Raw genomic sequence first — 24,820 nt, forward strand, 5'->3', positions numbered from 1 at the left:
GCAACAGTTGTAACTCTGCTGGGAAAATACGAATCAGTTTATTTCCCTGCATTCTCACATATTCCACTGCAAAAAGTTTCTTACCACAGGTTAACAGCTACCACTAGCACAACAATGCCTCCTAGTAGCACATCCACACTGCACCATGCAACTACTGCTTACCAGGGCAATAAGCCTGTAGGGCACAGTGCAGCCTATGGGCAGTCTGGAGTGATAGGCACAGAGCTTACACAAACACCATGTGAGAATCATAGGAAAAAATAGGGTGAAAAGGATCTCTGGTTATCTGCCCTTCTTCTCAAAGTACTACTAACTCCAAAAACGTCAAACTGCAGAGGGCCTGCCTCTCTGGGCAGCCTTCTCCCCTGCCTCCTCATCTCACTGTGAAGAATGTCATCCTCATGCCTAGTCAGCATGCCCCTCCCTGCAACTCAGGAACAACACCTCTCCTGCTGCTGCACAGCACCAAGAACAAGGTGGCACCACCTTCTCCAATTCACGCACTGGAAGCAGTAACAACATTCCTCCTCTCCAAGCCGAACACAGAGTTCCCTCAGACTCTCTTCACACATCAGGCGCTCCAGCCTCCTACACATCTCAGTGGAGATATGATGAACTTTGCTCTGCCAGCAAATGAATTTGGATGTTTGGACTGAAGTTGCCCGAGGCAGAATCACCTTGAGTGGTTCTGAACTTTGAGCATGGACATGTTCTTTGCTTGCTGTGCCTTGACAGAAATAGAAAGCTTGCTGTTCCCCTAATCCAGAGTTTAAAGCAGATGGGAAATGCTATCTGCCACCCTCTGGTGAATGGATGAAAGAAAAAGTAGTCTTTTCTATAGGAAAAAGTGAATTTGACTTTCTGGAAGAGGGCTCTGTCTATTTCTGTAAGTGACAAAGCCCAGAGTCTTAATTCTTAGATTCCTGGCTAAGAACAAGAAAGAGAAGCTCACAAATAATTTATATTTCCACAAATAAGAGAGCAATTAAGGTTATACCTTGTCTTCATACACACTACATAGCTTTGTTTAGATTTTCTTTGGATTAAAAACACAGAATTCAACACCACAATTTATACCTGTGAGCTACTGACACTGAGAAATTCATTGTTGAAATTAGTTCCACCAAAGACAGTGCCAATATTTTAAAACACAATAATGCAAATTGACTACTGGCAATAAAGTGTGCCAAAACCTGTCCTTGGGCAGCAAGGACTATGTGCACCTCAAGAAGCAGCAAACATAAAGAGAAAATGGTGAACTTTTAATTCACTGAATGGAGTTACGGAATGATTTCACTGAAATCTCTCACATGTTTTATCAGAGGAAAAGAAATCTGAAAGAAAACATCACCAAGAAGCTAAGCACACAGGACACACTCGCTAACAGAACAGCATGATTTAAGGGGCAGACTCTTCCTTCCAATGACATTAACCAGCCGCAACACAACCCGGCCACTAGAGAAACGATATAAATTAGTACTGGTTAATGCCCAGTGATCTAAAACCATATTCTCGGCTGTAAGCTCCTCCTGGCATTCTGTCTTCAGCATTTAAGCGTCCCGCCGTTCTGGAAACAACCTGAATCAATCGATCAAAAGCTCTTCACGCTTCATGTTAAAAAAAAAAAAAAATCTAAAACATAACCACAAGCAGAGGGGGAGAGGCTTGCGGCATCATGTTTTGTACCGCGCTAAGGACCGGGAGGCATTGCCGTCTCTTTCGTGGGATGCCTTTGCACACCCACTGAAAACGCTGCCGGGACGACAAACAGCCCAAACGCACAGCTCTACTTCTGCACTACCGAGGTACTCAAAGCAAGCCTGGGGAGCTACGAGAAGGGCTGCGCTGCTTCTAAAACTCCCATTTAAGGAATTCACAGCACAGGCACCACGGTTAAATTCTGTGGAGAGGGTAAGTCTGCAACTAACGGCACAGCCAACTGAAGCCTTGTCCTACAAGCGCGGCCGCCTCCCCAGGTCTGCGCTGACCGAGCCACCGAGCATGTCGCCGTGGGGCTAACCCCCGTTATTGCAGAAGCTTCGCTGGAGCGCGTTATTTAAGGATTAAGTCCCCTCCCAGTAACCCAGGCACTTTCCCCCAGGCATTTGCCCTCAGCCGGCCCCGCAAGCCGCGGCGCCCGCCGCGCCGCCGGTACCTGCTCGGAGCCCATGTTTGCCTCTGGGACGCAGCCGTTGCCTGGCGCTGGCCGTTGGCTGCCCGCCCGGGCCGGCCGCGAGCGGCGGTTGGCGGGAAGCGGCTGCCCTTCGCCGCATCCCTCCCACCCCCGCCCGGCCCTCACCGGACGGCGACGGCGGCTGCGTTACTCTGCCGACCGGTCCCCGGGACGCGGGGAAGCTTAACTCAGAGTCTGCTGCTGGGCAGAACGGAAGAAACGCCCAGGAGGTGAAGCCCCCTGCAGCTTCAGCAAGGCTCTGCTCAGGTGTCACGGGAGGCAGCGCGTTAATAGCTGGGAGAATAGACCGCACCTGTGACGGTGGGGGTTAGCCTACCGCAAGGGCTTGCAACAAGCTGAATTGCAGCTTTGCTGGCCCTTGGCCGAGGTTGTCTTCCAGTGGAAGATGTTTTGTGTGCATCTGAGGCATGCCAATTTCTGGAAAGCAATAAATTGTTTTGAGTAGAATGTACCAGTCGCTGCTGTTTAGGCAGGTAATGTTCTCCAAGGAAACCAGCGATAGAAGAGGAAGTGATAGAAGAGGAAGCAGCCTCATGTTACACCGGAGGAGGTTCAGGATGGATTAGAAAATACTTCTTCTTCAGAGGAGTTGCCAAGCCCTGAAACAGGCTGCCCAGAGCAGTACTGGAGCCCCTGTCCCTGAAGAGTTTTAAAGGATGCCTAGATGTGGTGCTGAGGGACATGGTTTAGAGACAGCCTGGCAGTTTGTTCTGGGTTAGCAGAGCCTGCTCTCACAAACCCCTCTCCCCTCACACAGATGAGAGGGAAAGTAACACCAAAAAAGTTTTACTGCAAACAAGATCGTACAATGAATAATTCTCTCATCCTGCTTGCATAAAAGCACAGCAAAATGCAAAAGTGAGCAGAAGATAGCAACCTCCCACTGACCCACAGCCTGCCCAGAGGATAAGACCAGCTGCCCAAACCCAGAAGCAGCAACCAGCTCAGAAGCCTCTCCTGTACCAATCTGAATGGCAAGCGCAGTGATGCTTTGCTCCAGCCAACACTTTCATTCTGAAGCTGGCCTAAGAGCAGACCCACATCACAGTGCTGGATTAACACATAAACTCCATGACCTTGAACATCTTTGCCAACCAAAATCATCCAGAGATTCCTGCTTACCTTCTACATTAACTGGTATGCATCCTTAAGTGAATGCAGGTGCTCCAATGAACTCAGCTGTACTTGCAAAATCATTTTTAATCTGTAACAGCTGGGCTGTCTTTACCAGAATAGCAACCAAAGATTTTCCAGGTGTTGCATCATGTATCTTGTGCACAACAGACGTAGGATTTAACAACCTTGTACTCCACTTTGTCTAAAATCTCGTCTCTTTTATCAAATACATGTGTGTATACATAACTTTGGAGATGTCCCAGATAATAGCAAGCTGTGTCCAGCATCTCCCACGAGTGAGCTGTTTGTCAGGCACAAACAGGCCAGGACAAAGCCAGACTCAAATACTCAGAAAGGCATTTTATATTGTCTCCCATAAGATTCTCATTAAGATACTGATGATGTACAGGCTGGATGAGCAGTGAGGTTTACTGAAAACCAGCTGCACAAACTATGTCCAAGAGGAGGTAGTGGTGATCAGTGGGAAAAGTTTAACAAGCAGGATAGCCCAGGGTTCAACACCGGGACCAGTCATGTTCAACAACTTAATGATCTGGATTGGTGGAGGTCAGCATATCCTCAGCAAGGCTGCAGATAACACAGAAGTGGGAGGTCATAATACCAAAGGGTCATGCTGTCATCCATAAGGACCTCTGCAGGCTGGAGAAATGGGCTGACAGCAACACCAGGGAGTTCAACAAGGGAAAACACAGAGCTCTGCATCTGTGAAAGAGCAAACCCAAACACTGACAGACGCTAGAAAGCACCTTACCAGAAGGCAATGTGAGGTCCTGGTGGACAACAGACAGTGTGCCCTTGTAGCAAGAGAAAAGCTAAATTGTACTATAGACTGCAGTAGACAAACTATTGCCAGCAGTGGTCCTTTCCTTCTGCTATGCACAGGAGTACAGTCTGGGGTCCAGTTCTGGGTTTCTCAGCATACGAGGCATAGGCATACTTGAGAGTCCAACAGAGGGCCACAAAGCTAATTAAAAGACTAGGACATCTCCACTATGAGGAAAGGCTGAGGTAGCTGAAACTGGAGAAGACTCAGGAGTATGGAATGCACAAATAAAAACAACTGAAGGGAGGACGCAAAGAATATGGAGCCATGGTTTTGTCAGTGGCACCCAGAGACAGGACATGAGAGAACAGGCACAAACTCAAACACAGCAGGTTGTTTCTCAACTTAAGAAATACCTCCTCTATTGCTGTCATAGATTTTAAAGAACAGAGAGAGATAGAATTTCACTTCCCCAGAAGAGTAGTAAAATAAAATGCTCTCAATTTGGTCAGAGATACAGGACTGTATTTTTAAAAGATACAGAACATATGAATCCTTAACACCTAATACATACACAGAATACCTGAAAACAACCTTAAACTTCCCCCTGACCCGACTAAACTTCAATCCCCAATGTTCCTCTTCCGCCCCTAGTGCCTCTGCCACTCTTGGACCTAAACAGGCTTACTCCCTACATGTTTACCATATGAGGGGCTCCTACTGGAGACAATGGGAAGGAGGGACAAAAGGAGGACGAGTTGGTCTTGCTGCTAGCTTATTAAGAGGTAGAAGAATTATGGGATTGCATAACAATATTACAATTTCCTTGATGCACCTCCTGAACTACATAGTCCCTAGATTTTAACTCTATGGTTCTTATACCTGTAACAATTGTGAGAATGACTGAGCACTGGAACAGGCTGCCCAGAGAGGAAGGTTCTCTTCTCCAAAAGATCCAAAAGCCATCTGGACATGGTCCTGGCCAACAAAAGTTTAGGGGACCCTACTCTGCTTGAGAAGAGGGGTTGGACAACATGACTACAAAAGATGCCTTCCAACCTCAATCATTCTCTGGTTCTGTGAAGAAATGAAAACAACTTTGAAAAAAAGGCCAAGTTAACTCATTTTTTTTAATATAAAAACTGCATAGAAAGATGACTTCAGTCAGCTTAAAACGGTACTCATCACTCACTGACACTTGGGAATGCCCAGTAAGATGGCGGGAAGCAAGATGGGCTAACAATGTATTTACATTGAAGTGAAGTTATGCAAGCACGAGAATATTTTTAAATAAAGGCATGGATCCAAACACAATCTGATTCAAGGTATATTTTTATTTGTACTTAACGGAAACTTAAGTCTACAAAACTTACGTTCCTTGAATATGCCAAAGTTTCATTTATTTAAAGATAAGTTAGCTCCAAAAGTAGTCAGAAATGTAAACATCAGATGCAATAATAAAAATTTTTAGGAATAACAACTTTGTCATAAAGTGCTGGCATATACTTTCAACTTTATTCTCCAGAATTTTAACATATGTTCATTTTATAGGCATTCTTTTCTACCTTTATCCATTACAGCATTTTGACATTTTCTTTTTTCTTTTAAGTGAACTTAGACTTCTGAGTATAGGTAAGAGAGTTTGTATTGTTAATTTACCCAGTTCATAGCGGATTCTGTGCTAGTGGAAAAAGCAGGTTAGGTGAGATTCTAAATGGAAAGACTTTGAAAATTAAAAGGTCTGTAGTACCCGAACACAACTGTCTCCAAAGTCACTGGATAATTCAGGAGATTATCAGCATCACTGAAAGAGGTTACACAAGAAATAGAGACTTGGTGTGGTTTGTTCGTACTTCAGCATCTGAACTTCCTGTTCTCTGAATGGATCTGTTACTTCATTTCATGTGAGATGAAGTCATGGAAAACCTTTACTTCTGACAAACATAAGCTGAAAGATAGTGTCACCTGCCTTGCACCTCAGGTGACCTGTCAGCATGAGTGCCATCCAGAACAGAGACAACAGTCCTGAGTTCCCCCATGCCTTATAGTAATCCCTGATACTGAAATCTATTTCTGTAAAACCCTGTTCCTGACTTGGGTGAACAAAGGTAACATAAACCACTCATATTCACCTCTCAGTCACACCTAGTTCCAAAACCTCCATCTGCCTAACTACTGAGAAGTCCATGGGCACACTCAAAAATTACTAGATTATGGTATTTTCTGTACAAACCAAATCTGAACCACAGATGGTAAGTCTTGAGGAGTGGAAAATCCCCAAAGTACTTTAAAGTGCCATTTGCTTTCAAAATATTTACAGAAATTTGAATACATTCCCTACACAAAGATTTCCAGCCTGAGTATTAGGATTTTTCTCATGTCAGTATTTGTTCCAGGCTGTTAAGGCATAACTGATATTTCCTCCAAGTCAGAACTTTCCTCAAAGCCTAAAAACAGGAAGTGGAGGGAGATACAACTTGAAAGCAACAAACTACTAAAGACATGTTTAAAGTCTTGAACTAATTACTAGGTACTGTGAGGCTGCAGTCCATTTCTCAAAGTGGGCATGAGGTAAAGTTATGGGTAATAACTGACAGGAAAATGCCCACAAGATGGGCATCACAAAAACCTTTTCATTGCATCTTCACTGGCAGAAATAGTCATCACTTTATTCGGTTACTACTTTTAACTCTGAAAAGGCTTTCTAGTTTAGGGGGTTTTGCGTGCTTCTTAAGATGAGGAATAGGTGTCACCACAGGAAGATGATAATACTTCAGAGACTTCATGAAAGCAAACTAACAAATCTTTCAGATATCCTAATCAGCATGGAACTCTCATCCCTTTCAAACAAGCAGCAAAGGACCACTGGCACAGGGACTGGCAACCCACTTCTGTTCAAGCTTTGCAGAGATCCAACACAGAGAAAACGGAGTGTGTACAACAGTCCTGAAGTGGACCAGATCTAAGGTAGAAACACCTCCTGAACTACTACTGATCCTAGCGAGGAAGCAGCTTTCCAAACAGCCCCAAGAAAAGAGTTATACTTCCCAAACATACCACCATCAGCTTCCATGCAAAGCGATGAGAACAGCTAGAATAAGGCCACAAGGTAGCGAGATGCAGTTTCTGTGCTTAGACCAATTTCTTAAGGCTAGCCATAAAAGCACATCTGTATTCCACTACTGCTTGGCACAGCTTCCATTTAAACAAACTTACTTTCAGGTCTGAGCTTGTTAAATCTAGCATCAGTTTTCAACTAAAAATTTGAGGAGTGCAAAAATATTTAATTATATCTTCTTAAAAAAATAATTCATTTTATTGGTGCAAGAACCACAGTTCCTTAGGGCTTAAATCCATTGCCAGCAATGGACAGAAAAGGAGGCACCAGCATAAGAGAATCAAAGTGCATTTCCAGTATGCCAATGCCACACGCAGCAGCACACCACCTCTCACGTTCCCCACTGGAACAACTGTGCATCTACACTAAACACACTTCTGAAGGCTGCAGCACACACTAGCATACAAAGTCTGTCATCAAGTCTTGGGGATATGGCAAGGAATCATCAAAACGGAAACGCTTGGAGACTGTACTGCTGTCCTCTGGGATGTTTTCCTTGTCTTCCTTGTTGCTACAGGTACCATTACAGACGGGTTTGATGTGCCACTCTGCCAAGCACTTTGCTGTATGTTCTGCCATTGGAGAAGAGCAAGAAGTTTCTTCAGGGCTGCACAAGAGCATGAACTCCCCTTGCTGCAACCACAAGTGAGAAAGACAGGCCTTCGCTGTGGGTCTTTCCCTTTGAAAGAAAAAAAGGGTAAAATTGCTTAATTTCAGCAATACTGAAAGTGTCACTAAAACAGATGACACTGGTTAAGAGAATCAATAACAGCTAAGAAATCTAAAGCAGAATTGACACTAAATAGTGATTATTGCAGGACTTTTGTGCTACAGAACACATTAGACCCTTCCACAGCTAAGTACTGACAACATGCATCTAAAGCTTGGTTGGAACTCTCCAGAGAGGGAGACTCCACAACCTCTCTAGGCAGCCTACTCCAGGGCTCCAGCAGCCTTGCAGTAAAAAAAAAAATAATCTCATGTTGAGATGGAATTTCCTATGATTGAGTTTACATCCATTGCCCCTGATCCTGTCACTGGGTATCACTGAAAAGAGACTGGCTCCATCCTCCTGACAGCCACCCTTCAGGTATTTGTAGACAGTAATAAGGTCCCCACTCACCTTTCTCTTCTCTAGACAGAATTAAAAAAGATATCAACTGTGCTTACCATTAAAAAAAAAGGCAAAAGCTTGGACCAGATGATCTTTGAATGATCTATGATGTCCCTTCCAACCTGGCGTTCTTTGAAAGTATAGTCCCCAAGAATTGGAGTGGGGAGGAGGAGTGTTGATAAGATGTAACAAAGGCTCGGAGACGCCCAGAAGCAAGTAGAGTAGCAGCTGTGTCAGAATGTCAAACATCCCATAGGTCCACACATCAACCAAAGCAAGCTCTCCTAACATCGCCCCTCATGATGCTACAGGTTTTGTGAATTATTCCAGACACTGGCAAACCATTTACAAGAGAGGCTTAGATAGAAAGGACTGTTCAGATCAGAGTTTACATGGAGTTCTTATTTCCTCAAAGCAGGCACTTGACGGATGTTATCTCCCATTATCCTCTCCTATCAATGAACCTCATCTCACCCACACAAGATGGTCACTGTCTCACTGCAGGCTCTCTAAAGTGACTACTGTCACCACAAATGACAATACCTACCATGCCTAATGGAACATGACTGATTTTACTAAATACTATTCCCCCATATGTAGCTTCTAGGGTGGTGAGGCTTTGGGTTTAACTGTATTTGCTTGTGCAACAGTTAAAAAATACCCAGATTTAACACCTGCAGCAAATGTGGACAGTCAGTGCCTGTAACTCTCCTACTCTTCAAACATTTCTCAAAGTTCAGCTACTTGAAAAGGCCCTGATGTGAGTCTGAAACCCTGAAGAATGCAGACTGCTGGAAGCATGCCTTACAAACATAAGTTTGTGCTACTGATTGAGAACTTTTTTTGAAAGACTACAGATGCCAGAAGGCTAGATATTTCTGAAAATGATTACTCAGTCAGAAGACTGCCAAGTTCTGATAAAAAACACATTAAAGTAAAAAGATACACTCAACATAAGTCAGGAAACAAGAAAGCACTGCATCAGAAGTGATTGCATTCTGTCTCTCCAAGCTGTGCAATAAAAGGTCAGACTGCAGACAAGAATGTGACCTTTCCAGAACATACGTCAGATTTGTTAATAGCCTATCCTGTGAATGAAGACAGAAGACATTGAAAATACAAAGTTGAAGCTTGCTACAAGAACAGCCAGAGAGCAAAACAAAGACCTTTTTCACACATGTGGAAAAGCATAAACATCCACTCCTATAAATGCAGCTGACAACTGTGAATGTTTGACTGATGAACGCAGGAATATGAAGCTCCCAAGTTAAGATTCCCTTTTTCTAAGTGCACCATAAACACAAAAGGCAGGATTCTTGCCTGGGAGAGTTTGTTACTTACGCCGGGTTTTTTATAAGTAGTTTTTGAATGAAGTCTTTAGCAGGCTGTGAAACTGATGAGAAAGTTTCCTCTGAATAATCCACATTAACTTGAGATATATTAAGGTATGTTTCTTGATTATCAGCTCCCACAAATGGAGATTCCAGTGTCAGCAGCATATATGAAATGACACCTATGTTCCTGAGGTGAGAGAACAACATAAGATCTTACTAGGGCACCTACACAACATACCCCCATATTTATTGCATTGAAGATCAAACGCCCTGAGGTACACCACACTCAAAGACTTTGAAACATCAGGTGCCACCTTAAGTTACATGTGATAAGCTTAACTGCTTGCTTTCAAGATACTCTTTTGTTCTTACTGGGGTTGTTGGGAAAAGAAAATCTATCACTTTTACACAGCACTTAGTATTGTTTTACTTAGCAACCCCTACAGACCGTAAACACACAGCTGCTTTGTAGTTGAGTAGAACACCAACAGTTTGGGTTTATGTCTTCCCACAAAAGCAGACAAGTGGTTTAACATTCACTATCAAGTTTAGTTACTCTTACGAGTTGAGAATGTCAAAGGAGTAATTAGATCACAGCAACTTTTACAAATGGATTTTAATTCCTTAGATGCTGAAGAAAAGCATATGAATATAGTGTTTTTATGGAAACATCCCAAAGCTAGCCTATACACTAACATAGCTCAGGAAATCAATAGGTTACAAAGGCATGCTTCAGAAAAGCATGGATTATTTTATGATATTTGTCTCATTTTAATGACTTGTTCTGCAGATATTGCTGTACAGGTAAGAAACAGAGAGTTAAAATATTTTTGTCCTTTGTATAATAGATTTAATGACAGAGAGAAAGGGAGAGAGGAGTGTCCAAGAGCAGTTAATACCGGGAGCATGCCGTCCAAGAGTAACTAACACCTGAAACATGCTACTCAGTCACTGTTAGTGCTGTCTTAGAACAAACACCTATACTCTGCATATTAAGAGGCTATCTGCATTCCCTACTAGGTGTGCAATAGACCCGTACAAAGTGATTCTTGTAAGCCCCAGGTTATATCCTGAGGCTTCCCTTCCAACTCTCCCTCTTTTGGTCAGCCAGCCAACAGAAGTATATTCTTAGAAACCAGATGAAACTGCATCACAGTCTGGACCCAGTCCCTAGGCTGTCCACCTAAATATAATCATTTAATGTATAAAACCTACCACATATCTGTGGCTGTGGTGATGGGATCATAGTTCAAGATTTCTGGAGCTAGAGGAATAAATGGGGAGAAGAAAATTACTTTAATAGATACATATTCAAGCAGCCTTGAATCATACACTAAGTTTCTGGATTTTTTTTTGCCAACCATTCTAATGAGACTAAACACACAGCTTCAATAACAAAGGGTATTTATTTTCAAGCCACAAGGTTGGCAAGAAAATGTAGTACTGCTGTAGTGTGAACAGCTTACGTGGCCTGAAGTCTAATCTATTTTCTTCTCAATTGTATGCACAGAAAAGACTATTCTAAGATGTTTTAAAATATATAGCTTTTGAAGGGGAATGTGTAAAGCCTTCAGCACATTATCAGTGTAAAGCCAGATGACCAAGCCATTTTCAGGATGAGTGGCTGTTAGCATGCACTAGATAGCAAGTTATTCATTACAGATTGAAGAGCTCTTAAAATGGAGTGTAGGCAAATCATAGAATGGCTTCGGTTGGAAGGGATCTTAGAGATCATTTACACTGGCCCATCTCTCAGAGAAGGCCAAATGTTGACTGCAATCTTTCTCTTCCAGAGGAATACTTTTTCTCCAAATCATGATACAAACATTCCTAATTAAAAAAAACAAACCAAGCAATCCTACTTCGTGCATACCAACGTTGTACTTTTAACTCTAATGTTGTATTTCCATTCTAATACTGTAGTTTAATTAAAAAAAAAAACAACAGCCCAAATTCCTGGTTGGTTTAAGAGTCTGCACTACAGCAAACATTGCAGCATGAAATTAGTGTAGTTATTGCTCTACTTTTGGTGCAAATGCGTGGTTACCACTCAAAAAGAAGAGCAGTTCAAACATGTTGCCTTGTCCTGTTGCTCGTTCTCTGGTAACAAGTACCAAGTTGATAAGCACATGACATGAACTGTTTGTGTTCTCAAAAGCACACATCAGGAACTGTGAAGCAGCTCTTCCATACCTAAGTACTCTGTTGTGCCCATGATCTGCCGCAGCTCACTGCAACTCTCAAGCTTCCGAGACATACCAAAATCTACAATTTTTACATCACCCAGAGGATTGACACTGCTCAGCAAAATATTTTGAGGCTAGAACAGAAAAGAATTCTCAATGAAACACAAGCTGCAAAGAAATTATAATTCATCAATCTGACATTTTGGTTTCTATTATGCAATGCTTATCAATAAACGTTTTATAAAAGGATTTCATTTAATACATTCCTTTTTCTCATCTTTTGTATTAAAAAAAATTTGATTATCATAATGTTAAATTGAAGGCAAACTACTGAAATAGTAAGTCCACAACACCCTCACCTTTAAGTCAAGATGAACAATATTGTTTTCATGCAAGCAGCAAAGTCCTTCAAGTATCTGTCTTATAAGTCTTACAATATCCCTTTCGCCAATTCTGTCGTCCAGATCTGGGACACACAAGTCAAACATTTCTCCTCCAGCAGCACTGAAACACAGTCAAGATGACTTATTAGCTATATTAGCTTTGAATTCAGCTTCAGTGAAGAGAAGTTTCATATGCAGTACATACTATGTATTCCTACTCTCAGAGAGGCTGGGAATATTCATAGAATCAGGAATGGAACTTGATGATCAGCTAGTTTCAACTCCCTTGCCATGGACAGGGATGCCTCCTCCTAGTACAGCTTACTCAAGGGCCCATCCAAGTTTGTCTCTGGACAACCTGTTCTAGTGCTTCAAAACCCTCACAGGGAAGAATTTCTTCCTAATTTCTCATCTAAATCAAGCTCCTCCTATTGTTGTTATTCACCTCTCACCCCACCATATGCCATGACATATGATATAAGCACTTAGAACAGGAAAACCACCCAACAAAAAACAACAAAAACAGAAACTGATGATGATTTTGATTTCCTCATAGCTGGCAACAGTGGGTAGTGGCTGACAACCTCATAATGCTTTGGTTCCCTCAAGCCTGTTCTCCTGTGAGTGTGAAAATGCCAGCAGAAAGATGAGTCCTCTCATTCCCTAACAAGAGAAGCCCTTCTCTTCAAGTCAGATCTAGCATTTCTTCCATTAGACCAGTTCCACATACAGCTGAAAGCAAGACAGCCCAGCATTATTTGTAGTCTCTGAATTTGGGAGAAAAGTAATTTTTCACATGAGGCTACAGTGTAAATGCAAGAACTACAATGCAATGGACAGCTAGAGATGCTGAGGAGTATTTCCAGAGCAGGAGGAAGCTGCATGTCTGCCACCTAGGTCTGGCCATTCTGTTGGAAGACTGAAAATCAGAGAGAACTAAAACCTAGCACACCAGTGATGAATATACAGTTGCCTAGACAACAAGCAGGATCTTCCAGAACTCTAGTTCAGAATACTCAGAAATACAAGGCCTCAGCTCTGCCACTTTGCAATTAGCCATTTCCACACTAAAACAGAGGTGCCACTGCTAAGCTTCAAGTTTTCATACTTCTTCCTCAAGGCTGCTTACTTAGAGCTGTTGAGTGAGTTGGTACAGATGCCAGCTTTCTCTTGGAATATCTGGATTGCTTCCAACAGCCTTTGACCCTCAGATGACAAAAACAGCAACTTCTGTTGTGGGGCTTTCGAAGTATTCACATCTTTACTAAGTCCCACTGCAAAGATGGCCTTGGTAAGACCATTTATCTCTCTCATTTAAAAAACATGTGTTTGTACAGAGAGTAGCATATAAGAGAGAGAATGCAGCCAAATGGGAAATGCTTGTATAACCTATTTTATGAGCAAGAGGTTCATTTTGGCAATTTTTAAAGCACTGCTTCAGAGTTCTGATCATCCAAAACCAAAAAAAGGTCTCTGTATTCTGCTCCAGGAGATGTTAGTTCAAAGCATCATGAACTCTCTGCTCACTCCATGAGAATTAGGACCTGCAGACTTCTCAACACTACCATAAGGTAGGCCACTAACACCAGTGTAGTATACAGAAGCCATTTCATTACAGAGCTTTGATGAGGAAGACAGTTAGCTGAGCTGAAAGAGGAGCAGGAAAATCAGTATGGGTTACATGTGAACTCGCACTTGCTCTTGCGAAGGAAAGCTTGTCATCTAAGCTTTGTTTTTAATTCTACGCTATTTACTATTTTAGCCTTCTCAGAAAAACAAGAAAGTTAGGAATTATCTAGTTCCAGGAAAAAAAAGCTTTCTTTTTTAAAGATTATCTAGCTGCATTCTTTGGAAAGTTGGAAGGAATTCATCCTGGTGTGTGCAGACCACCATTAAAAGCTCTTCAAATACTTTAAACAGGAAACTGAAATCATAGAGAGACACATTCTGAATTATTTTCACAAACTGTATTTTTGTTCCTCACATTCCAAACAGCAATTCACACATCTGTACGTGTGAATATGAGCCAATATGACAGATAATTCAAATCGAATTCCCAAATTAGACTTGTTTTCAGAGATAATGAGAAACCAGAGTAACATTTGTAAAGAAAGGAGAATTCTGAAGGAAACGGCTCTGAAAGCCAAATACTTTAAATCCAACAAACCCACCGAGTTTAGCTCAGAACCTGCAAAGGAAGTACAAGTTTTCAGTCATTACAGATGTGGAACATCTGCTGAAGGCATACTTACTATTCCAACACTAAGATAATTTCATTTGCCGTTTCATAGACTTCATGGAGATTAACTATGCGAGGATTAGATTTCATTAATTCCAGTACAGCAATCTCATGAAATATCTCAGCTTTGCAATCTTGACCTCTTCTTCTTTTCTTCAGGAATTTAGCTGCATACACTTGGCCTGTGGATTTAGCTATACATTTTCGCACTACAGCACATCTACCTCTGCAAAATAAAAGGGAACACATTATAACCTAAGACATGCAAAGTATGTAAACTATCATTAGAATTTGGTTAGGAGACCAGTGACAAGTGGCATCCCTCAGGGGTCAGTGCTGGGACCAGTGCTGTTTAACAACTTTGTCAGTGACACAGACAGAGGTATCAAGTCCACTCCCTGCAAGGTTGCAGATGACACCAAGCTGTGTGGCACAGTCGACTTGCTAGAGGGCAAGGATGCCATCCAGAGAGACCTGGACAGGCTGGAGAGGTGGGCCCAGGCCAATCTCATGACATTCAACATGGCCAAGTGTAAGGTCCTGCACCTGGGTTGGCACAATCTCAAACACAAATCCAGGCTGGGTGGCGAATGGACCTGGGGGTCTGGGCTGATGAAAAGCTCAACACGAGCCGGTAATGTGCACGCGCAGCACAGGCAGCCAGCCATGTCCTGGGCTGCGTTAAGAGAAGTGTGGCCAGCAGGGCAAGGGAGGGGATTTTCCCCCTTTACTCTGCTCTTGTAAGACCCCACCTGGATTGTGCAGTTCTGGAGCCCCCAACACAAGAAGGACATTGAACTGTTAGAGACAGTCCAGAGGAGAGCCACAAAGATGCTCAAAGGGCTGGAGCACCTCTGCTATGAGGACAGGCTTCAAGACGACCTTATAGTAGCCTTTCAGTATCTGAAGGATGCCTGCAGGAAGGCTGGGGAGGGACTATTTACAAGGTCTTGTAATGATAAGACAAGGGGTAATGGGTTTAAACTGGCAAAGGAGTAATTCAAACTAGATGTCAGGAAGGGTTCTTTACAGTGAGGGTGGCGAAACACTGGAACAGGTAGCCCAGGGAGGTTGTGAATGCTCCCTCCCTGGAGGTGAGGGCTAGGTTGGATGAGGCCTTGAGCAACCTGTTCTAGCGGTAGGTGTCCCTGCCTATGGCAGGGGGTTGGAACTGGATGATCTTTGAGGTCCCTTCCAAACTAAACCATTCTATGATTCTATGAAGGTCTCCCTCAAAACTTCCTGTTTGAGGCAGAGCAAGGTATGAGACCCTACAACAATGCCTAGGACTTTGGTCAGATTGGCAATCCTAGACGCAAACCCCACACAAACACCTACAGGATACAGCAATGAACAAGGCAAATTTCTGTGAAATGTAGGGAATGAACACAGAAAACGTTTTTATGCAAGGACAAAGGGGAAGGTCTTCAGCGCAGATAATATTAGAATGGAATATCAAGAACTTCCCTCTACAAATCACACAGTACCACTAAAAAACTTCAGGTATCTGCAAAACATTTAAACGTCATATAGGAAAACATTTGCCACTCGGCAGTCTCTTTCTCAGCTAAAGTGAGCTGCTTCATTTCCTAGCCAGCTGTTTAGGTATGGAAACAAATGTATTTTGGCAATGAAACATTTTCAAAAGAAACCCACAAGCTGTAGCTAAAACACCAAGCTGACCTTTAAAAATACTAGGATGAAAAATGCAGGCTTTTAAGCCAAGTTACAAACTCTTGAAAAACATGGTTTTATAATCCCAAATTCTGCATTCCCAGCAATGCCTCACTGCAACTCGCAAAGTATTTTCAAGTGATACAAGAAACATTATTTTTAAAACAACAGCCTGAAGGGCTAAAATAGACTGTGAAGTTCTAAAAACAGCTATAAAACTGTGTACGGTGAATAAGATCCACACTTTTTTTCTTTAAAAGAAGCTTTTCCACATGTTTTATCGCTACCACAACATACTAAGAACAAATTTAATGATAAAGCTCAGTACTATTCAAGTTCTCCCTTTCCAATTAAATTTAGCTTCTTCAGTAGAAAAAACAATCTTATCTTGCAGGCTTTGTCTTTCTTTTGGTGCAAATACACCAATGCCTAAAAGGAACATCCTTTAACAACAAAAAAAACCCACTACCATCAGAAAATGAGTCTGAGAAAACCCCTAGACATCAGTATATAAAAACCAAACCAGATCTCTACATGCTAATTTGTCTAAATTAAGCATGCAAACTTGACCTTCAATCATGCTGCTATTGCTTATTTAGATATAAATTCAACAAAATAGCTCCTGTCATAATTTATTCCAACAGCAATTAGTTGTAGGGTTTCTTTGTCCATTTTTGCCTAAGTGTTGTGCTTTCCTTTAAAGTACAATTCAAATGAAAAACTGAAGGGGTGAAAGCTTAATAGCCTGATAGATGCACACTCTATTTTAGCAACTATTTACAAGCCTGAAATGGCTGAGCCCTTCTGCAATTGTTAAACCAGCATGTTATGGCAGAGATGAAGTTCCTAACTAAAGTTCCTGAGCTAAATTTCCTAACATAGTGAAGTCTGAGCTCCTCCCCCACAGCTTACATTCTCATTTTAGCATCACATCACCCTGTCAACCACAAAAGTTCCTCTAAAATTACAAAAGGGAACTGGTTGAGTTTCACGAGAACAGCAAGATCTTCCATGATAGTTTTTTGCATCTGCCTTCTAGCTGCTGTGGGTGTGATAGCTTTGAAGGGTCACTGTATCTCCAGAGTGACGTTAGGAATTTCCACTTGTTTACCCTGTCTTTATAGCGTGCCAATTATTAAGACAATATTATTAAATCCAGAACTTGCTTTCGAACAGTAGAATTTCCTCAGTCGTATCTAAAGTGCTGCACTGAAGCAAAATGGTTCCCACTCCCTCTGGCCTGCAAAGCAGCTGCTTTACCACCACATTTTACGGGCCAATTTTACAAGATAAAAAAATATTTCAAGCTGTTTTCATATCCTAAGTTATAAACCACAGAAATTCAACTACTTCAAAGCCAAGCCATCCACACACTGGGACAGAACTACTTAACCCACTGAAGAGAACCTGCCAGATTCGTGAGTCAGTCTTAAATACCAAAGGACCTAAAAGATAAGGGTGTGGGAGGAAGAAATGAGACTTGGGAAGCCCAAGCACAGAAGAATAAAAGAACCATTTACTTACTAACCTGAAGAGGAAGAAAAAAAATTAAGTGAAAAGAAAACATGAAATATTTTAGAGAAGCTACAAAGAAAGGTGAATTTTACATCAATTACAGAGTGTTGTAGACACTTAAAAATGCACACACAAACACTCTGTCAGGCTAGGAACAGTCCAAAGTGTGCCTCTGTTTCTTTGCAATTTGGCACTTATTTTGTTATGTCTGATTTTGCACGTCCAGAAAGCATTAAAGACTGGTTTAGAACCCACAGCAAATCTCTACTTTGGCTTTAGACATTATCTCACAGGCACCTGAGACTGGAGCTCTGGAGGAGGGTGGATATGAACTGCTGCTGGAGGGGTAAGAAGAGAGAACAGCTCTGGGCTGCAAGGTGCACTTGCGTAGAAGTGCATCAGAAAAAGCACACGCTAAGAGAAAAAAACCTAACCCAAGTACAAAATCACACCTAGAAGTGCATCACTGATAACAAAACAAGCTGCAGGTGGAACAGATCACTATGTAGCACAGTAAGGAACAACTAAGACTGACCAGGCCGCTTCTATTGTAGATCCTGGAAAAGTGACCATGGCATCACATTTGTGTATCTTTACATACAGTTCACTGAGTATTCCCAAGGTATCAGTCAAGCTAGTAATTTTAAAAAAGCATCAATTTAGATGCCTGAAACAGCACAATAAATACCAAGGCTATTGATTTGGGATTTTTTTTTTAATTTCCTATTTCACTGTTACAAACCTGAGCAAGGGAAGCACAACTACTCCAACACAGCAGGTTGGTCAAAAGTTGGTCTAACTGCTTGAGGGTGGGAGAAAAAGGTCTTGATTTCCTGGATTTCAGGCTCTCAAACAACAGAACAATCAACTCGAAATCCCCATTCTTTCTCCTGCAGCATTACCATGTCATGTTTTCTTTATGTATTTGGAATATGATGTGTGACTAGAGAGAGAAAATGTAAGAAAAAAGCAGACAACTCCGTATCTGCATGCCCAGGAACACAAGACATGGAAAAGGCTGGAAATTCATGTCTCACTGTACCTTTTTCTGGGCCCTAGAGAACCTGTTGGGCACTGCAAAGAAGGAAGTGCTGGAGGAGCGAGGGATAGTTCATCTCCCACTATCATAAAAATTTGACAGAATAGGTCTGTCACTGCACAAAGAATTTTCTTGCAACAGAAATTCCACTTGCAGAACTAAAGTAGGAGCAATCTTACCTTCCTAACTCCTTCGATTCAAGCATATAAAAATGGTGGAAATTGTCCGTCTTGATTTGTGTCTGCAGAGATGTAGCTAACAAGCCTGAAAGGCTTTTATTCTCCAACTTTCTCCTTGACATTGTCAGGAACTGCTCTCTCTCTCTCTTCTACCAGTGACCTGTTAAAGCAAAACAATTAGAAGTTTAAAAAGTTCCATAATTACAACAAAGTACATAATTAGAGTTTAGGTGGATTGGACTACAATAGCCTAAAGTTTGTTCAGTAGTGATCTGAAAACACCACATTTAAGCATCATAAAAACAAAACCTAAAAGGAACACTCACCAACACATGCTAAGAAAACTGATTTTTATTTAATAAACATTCAAGATAAATCGGTGGTTTCTTACACACACACACACACACACCCCCCCCCCGAAGTATCTCCATAATAGGATTAGGAGTAAGTTTTGGTTCTAGTAAGAATGCTAGTAACAACTTTGCTGTTAATGATACATACTTTTTTACTTTTAGGCTTTCTGAAAATAACCTTTAACTCTTCTTTGGATTCTGAATAAGTTGCAGCAATTTCCTCAAGTTTACATTTTTAACTGTTATCCCTCAGCGATTTAACCAAAACTGCTTCCTGTTTGTTGTCTGCAACACAGCAGGAAGAACTATCTACAGAGAAAGAGGTTTTTTTTTCCATCAGAGCTCAATAAAGTTTCATTTTAATGCTAGATTGCCAGAAAGCTGCATGAACAACAACATCTCCACAAATTCAGATAATTTAGAACCAAATGATGCAGCAATCCTGACTAGATTACCTTAATAAACCAGTAGAACAGCACATTACAAAGGCACAACCACCCCTAGTACTGCTACTGTTCAAAAAACCCATCTGACCGATGGTAAAAAGGCTGACGTTTTGCATTCACGTTTATAGGCTTGAAGCACCTCCTCAGGTGAAATGCAACAGCAAGGTAAGTAAGAAAGAAAGGTTACCAAAGATAACAGAAACCGTAATTGATGGCTTAAGTTAAAGAGTACGTTTATCTTTACTAATAAAGAGGAAAGCAAATCATGAAGCTAATTACAGCTTGGATACAGTCAAACTTGCATTCAGTTTTCAAGTGACAGAAATACACAATCAGAAACTTCTGAGGGAGCAAACCAGTTATATCTCAAATACAGGCCAGTACTCAACAAGCATTACTCTAAAGAGTAGCTACTTGGAATATGGATATTTATGATTTAGTAGGAAAAATAACCCCTGAGCAGTTAAAGAGTATCTTCAAAGGTCCATTTGATAAGCATCAAGTAGTTTCTTAAAAATTATCAAGAGGTCAAAATACAAACTAACATTCAAACCTTTGAATCGGCTCATTTCTAAGAACCACGCACTCCTTTTCCCCCAGTTCTGTGACAGTTGATGCTTGAAGAGACTGGTTCAGATAGCGGGAATTTTACATGACTCTCCTTAGAGCTGCACTCACCAGAGTTCAACAGCTAAAGGCTTGCCACTGCAGTACTTCAGCACACATTTCTTTACATTAGACGACTGATCAAACTGATTAAGAGCTTAGCATTATTAAATGCACTGTGCAAACTTTCATTTTACATTGCTATTTTAAAAGAGTAATTACTAAAACCAATTTTTGTTTGTTGTTGAATGAACTGTTTCTCTGCTAAGACATCACATCTCTTTTTAGCTCGGTGTGACCAAGAGTAGAGGAAAAATATTCACAGCTGAAAGAAAGCCAGAAATTGGCACATCGTCCATCCAGAAGAACTTGAAATCAAATTAGCTACAAAAAAAAACCAAAAACCCAAGGCACAAATTCTAGCCATTAACCACTCAGGAAATGGAAAGCAATACCCGTGATACCTAGCCCCAAAAAGCCCCAAGTAACAGACATCAGAAGCATAATCTCAAAGACATTTGCAAACTTCCCATTAAAGAGAACACTTCCCACTACGCTATCTTCAGCTGGGCACAAACTCTTCTCGTGTAGCTTGTCGGAAAAAAAGCAGGAGCCTTGGGGCGCCGCGCTTGGAAACCTCAGCAGCGCAGGGCCAGGGACGAGCAGCGTCACAGCACTACGCGGCACTGCAGGGCCCGCATCTCCCTGGCTTGGGACATGGATGGCCGAAGGAGTAACGAGCCCCACGGCGACTGCCCGCTCCCCACCAGTCTCAGGAGGCAACTATCTCCGTCCACCTCCTCACCTTGGCCGCGCTTCAGCCCTTCAGCGGCGATCTGCCCCGCTCCACAGACAGCTCAGGGCGTTCCGCGGTCCAGCCTCAACTCTCTTCACAGGCACCTTCAGGGCGCCGCTGACTAGCGCTCCCCAGAGCGGCAAGGTGCGCACCGACGAGACCCACTGCACGGGCTGCACTGCAATGCTCCTACCGCGCACGCCTCCCCTTACCTGCGGCCCTCGGCACCGACTCGCTCTCCTCTGCCCGCTCAGGCTCCCGCGAAGCCCCTCACGGCCCAACGGTCGCCGCCCAGACCCGCGCACGGCCCAACGCGCGCCCGCACCGCCGGCGTTTGAAAGGCGCAGCCCCAGCAGAAGCGGCCGCGCCCTCTGGGCCAGCCCACTCGATGCCCAGAGAACCAATCCACGCCCAGCGAGGGGAAGCGTCTGCACGACGATTGGCGGACCGCCGGCAGCACGGCGCCGGCCCCACCCCGGCGGCGCTCGGCCCGCGAAGGCGGCGGGGGCTGCTGAGCAGGGCGGCGCGCGGCAGGTGCTGTCGCTTCGCCCCGCTCCGCTCCTTCGTGCGGGCCGTAGAGCGCCGCCGCCGCTGTGGCTGGGACACGCTCCTGCTCTTCCTGCGTCTCCTCATCTACCACCTCCTTCCGCCATTGAGGTAGCCGCGGCCTTGCTCGGCCCCGCCGAGGCGGACCAGTTGCGTCCCCGCCACCCCGGGGTGACGTGTCCGGCTGAGTAGGGTCCGTCGCGTATGTGGAAGGCGGCGGTGAGGAGGACCAGAGCGGGACCGTGGGACGCTGTCCCTTGTCTAGGGCAGCTGCAGCGTTTTGTTTGGCTGCCTACACGGAACGCAGGGAGCGGAAAGCCGCCGGTTGGATCGTCTGAAAATCAGCGATAGTGTCCCTCAGTCGCCGGGTTCTGCTTCATCTAGAGGCGGCGATGGAGCTTATCTAGGAGCAGCCGGGCACGGGAAAGGCTGAAGTAGTCTTAGGTGTGATGGTGCAGAGCCCGGCCGCATCCCAGGCAGCTGAGCAAGAGCTGCAGCGTTATCTTTGCCTTTCTGGTCTGACTAGGAAACCCACAGCTACAGTTAACAACGCCTCGTTGCGCTCGGCAGCAGAGACAGCACACGCTGTTGCTGCGTAGACAGACTGCAAAGTTTCAGGCAACCTTATCACTGGCTAGGTTCCAGTTAAAAACAGTAACTGTTACACCAGTCCCCACTGGTATTTGCGTTTGTGCGTGGCAGCGGAAGCAGAGCCCACTTCCTCTGGGTTTTACACAAGTACACACCTCAAACGGCCTGACAGTCTCTCATGCACTAAAGTGGCAAGAGGGTCTTCAGAACTTCTTGCTTTGGGGCATCCAGAAGCAATGAAAGTTAAAAGATGTTATTTTAAAGACCTCATATGAGGATGTAAAATAGCCTAAGAGCATGCTTTACAAGGAGTTTGAAACTCGAGTTTTAAAACAGCTGCAATTTGTTTGCCAGATTGATTTCCTCCAACCTGCTACTCCAGAATTTGCAAACATCTGATTTAGAGATTGGTCATAAAGGCAGCAACAGCAGAGAGGTTTAAGACTTTGAAACTTGACTTCAGCAATGCACCATTAGGGTTAGTTAATTTTCTTTATGCCATGGTAACTGCTGTGTGCATGGTGAGTGCAGTAGCTAAGTCCTGCTGCTACAAGCAGTACTTCAGATGAAAGCCATTTTGGTGAAGGTGGCTTCAGTATTCTTAAAGACTTCAGAGTATGCTATACCATGCAGCTGGCACTAGATACATTTAGTAAGAAACAGAGCCACTTTTCACATGTGACTCCTGCTTGCTTGACTTTCCACCTATTTTTTTTTTAGCATTTTGAGTTGTGGATGTTTTTGACAAAAGTCCAACATCTTTCCTCTCTCCCACAAACTTCCACCATCTCTTTGGAGTTCCAGACCCTCACCTTGCTTCATTCTAAAATGACTTCAGATTCTTCTGCCAAATCACAACACAAGATGCAGAAATGATCTGGTTTGCTGAGAAGTGTTCTTTGTGCAGTATGGAAAGCAAGCAGCATTCCCAACATACCAGATGATCCACAGGAGTAAAGTTAAATGACTGACTGCAATTAAAATGTTTTAGGTTATTATAGTACATAGTGCCAAGAAGTAAATGACAGTGCCTATGATAGTAAATGTTTGCCACTTCAGCTGTTTGTGTGTCTTTATTCAGCCTTTTCAAGGCCAGGATCTGCTCTACTCTCCCTTTAAGTTCTGAAAACAAAACAAACAAAAAAAACCCCCAACCTAAAATCTCTTCAAAACATGCATGTTATGGTTATCTGTTTATACAATGCCAAAGAAGCATGTCTGGCACTTAGAGAAGGGTATAATTGGCAGGACTCCACCCTGAGGACTTTGGAATTTCACTTAAATACACCACCACAGAAAACGACAGAGGGTGGAGAAGGGAGAATGACAGGCTGAAGGTCACAACAGTACAGGATCGTGAACTGTGCTTATTACTAATGTATATATCTGGTCATTAATCGCTATTTTTTAAATTAACTGAGAAGTGTTAGCTTCATAATTCCCATTCTTAGTAACTTCTCTCACTTTCCTTATTATCTCTCCATCACAAAGCTGGTCTTTCACAGTCTCTGAAGGCTTTCATGACAAGAACTTATCTGCCCAGTTCTGATCGAGAACGTGATCAGTTATCCATTTGACAAAGCTGTGACGTACACCTCAAATGGATCAGAGCAACAGGTGTTTTAGGAAGCTAACCTTGTGGGAAGAGCAAGTTCCCTCCAGGAGTGCTGATTCCAACTCAAACTGGTCACAGGGCTGATGTGATTTGGACTGAATAGGCAGCAATCTGTATCAGATAATTCAGCAGATAACTGTCACTAGAGTGGGGGACAAGTGCACATTAAGAAACACTTAGATGGAAGCTGAGAGTGTCTGAGCTGTCTTCTCCAGCTCTTTTGTGGTAATTTCTTTGACAAGACATCGAAAAGGCAAGACCTGTTGTAGGGTCACAAAAGGTCTCAAAAACCATGAGGCAAAAGAGTAGCTCTACCATTCCACAGGGCAGTACAAGCTTACAACATACACAAAGCAAGGCCTTACCCGAGCATTTTCAGTGTCCTGCAGTTCAAAAGTCACAGGGAAAGAGCCACACCTTCTACATGTTGCTTCTAATATTGCAGCCTTCAAGAAGCAAGAGGGAATCTACCTGTAAAGAGGATGACTGCTGTCATCAAGTACCCAGAGGCTGCGTGGCTGCATGCATGCAGCTGGCACGCCAGAACACCACACAGAGTCGTAGGCCAACTGAAAAATGTGCTGATTTAGATCATAACATCACAGGTAAGCATGTCTTAGGGGGACACCCCTGTACTCACTGACACTGATTGTGGTTTCTCTCACTCTATGGGGATAAAATAAGCAACACCTTCCCCAAGTTCCACAAAACACTGCCCTATGGAGGTTAGCCATGCTCCAAACATCTACAAGCTGAAGCAACCTCTCCCATACAAAATGTCAACCTAAACCATGAAATATTCAAAGCATGGAATGAGGCTTTGCCACAGGCCCTTCAGAATCAGCATACCTGCAGCAGCCAGTTCTGGACATGACCTAATGATGGAATACAGACATCCCCCCCATCCAAAAAGAATTACCATATGCTTATTTAATACAAGCTGTCAAATTTCACCCCTCCCCCCCCCCCCCCATGCCAGAATGTTATCAGGA

General features: G+C 43.1%; 2 protein-coding genes across 4 annotated transcripts in view; both read right to left on the minus strand.

Annotated features, from left to right (window-relative positions):
* The window catches only part of DNAH7 (dynein axonemal heavy chain 7), a 120,169-nt gene extending 118,661 nt beyond the window's left edge, over positions 1 to 1,508 (minus strand). The window contains exon 1 of the mRNA XM_064165960.1: positions 1,434 to 1,508. Coding sequence (XP_064022030.1) covers positions 1,434 to 1,508 — 75 coding nt within the window. The remainder of the gene's footprint in view (positions 1 to 1,433) is intronic.
* A 3,900-nt stretch (positions 1,509 to 5,408) lies between these two features.
* Positions 5,409 to 24,215, minus strand: STK17B (serine/threonine kinase 17b). 3 transcript variants are annotated; one of them, XM_064158846.1, is made up of 8 exons: positions 24,194 to 24,215; positions 18,876 to 19,035; positions 14,482 to 14,694; positions 12,206 to 12,350; positions 11,854 to 11,980; positions 10,876 to 10,924; positions 9,668 to 9,847; positions 5,409 to 7,891 (listed from the first exon to the last, which is right to left on the minus strand). In XM_064158846.1, the coding sequence occupies exons 2-8, from the start codon at positions 18,995 to 18,997 to the stop codon at positions 7,609 to 7,611; spliced, it is 1,119 nt and encodes a 372-aa protein (XP_064014916.1). In that variant the 5' UTR covers positions 18,998 to 19,035; positions 24,194 to 24,215; the 3' UTR covers positions 5,409 to 7,608. The 3 variants fall into 3 exon arrangements, with proteins under 3 accessions (XP_064014916.1, XP_064014898.1, XP_064014908.1); XM_064158828.1 differs by lacking the exon at positions 24,194 to 24,215 and adding an exon at positions 21,289 to 21,412; XM_064158838.1 differs by lacking the exon at positions 24,194 to 24,215 and adding an exon at positions 21,086 to 21,277.
* Positions 24,216 to 24,820: the final 605 nt, after the last annotated feature.

Source organism: Pogoniulus pusillus, chromosome 2, assembly GCF_015220805.1.
Source record: "Pogoniulus pusillus isolate bPogPus1 chromosome 2, bPogPus1.pri, whole genome shotgun sequence".
Lineage (NCBI taxonomy): Eukaryota > Metazoa > Chordata > Aves > Piciformes > Lybiidae > Pogoniulus > Pogoniulus pusillus.

Excerpts from the sequence above, each read along its gene's own strand:
- STK17B (XM_064158846.1), bottom strand. The coding sequence starts at position 18,997 with ATGTCAAGGAGAAAGTTGGAGAATAAAAGCCTTTCAGGCTTGTTAGCT. Across the intron at positions 14,695-18,875 it reads GAATCGAAGGAGTTAGGAAG|AGGTAGATGTGCTGTAGTGC; the intron begins GTAAGATTGCTC and ends TTTATTTTGCAG. Across the intron at positions 10,925-11,853 it reads GGGCACAACAGAGTACTTAG|CTCCAGAAATCTTGAACTAT; the intron begins GTATGGAAGAGC and ends TTATTCCTCTAG.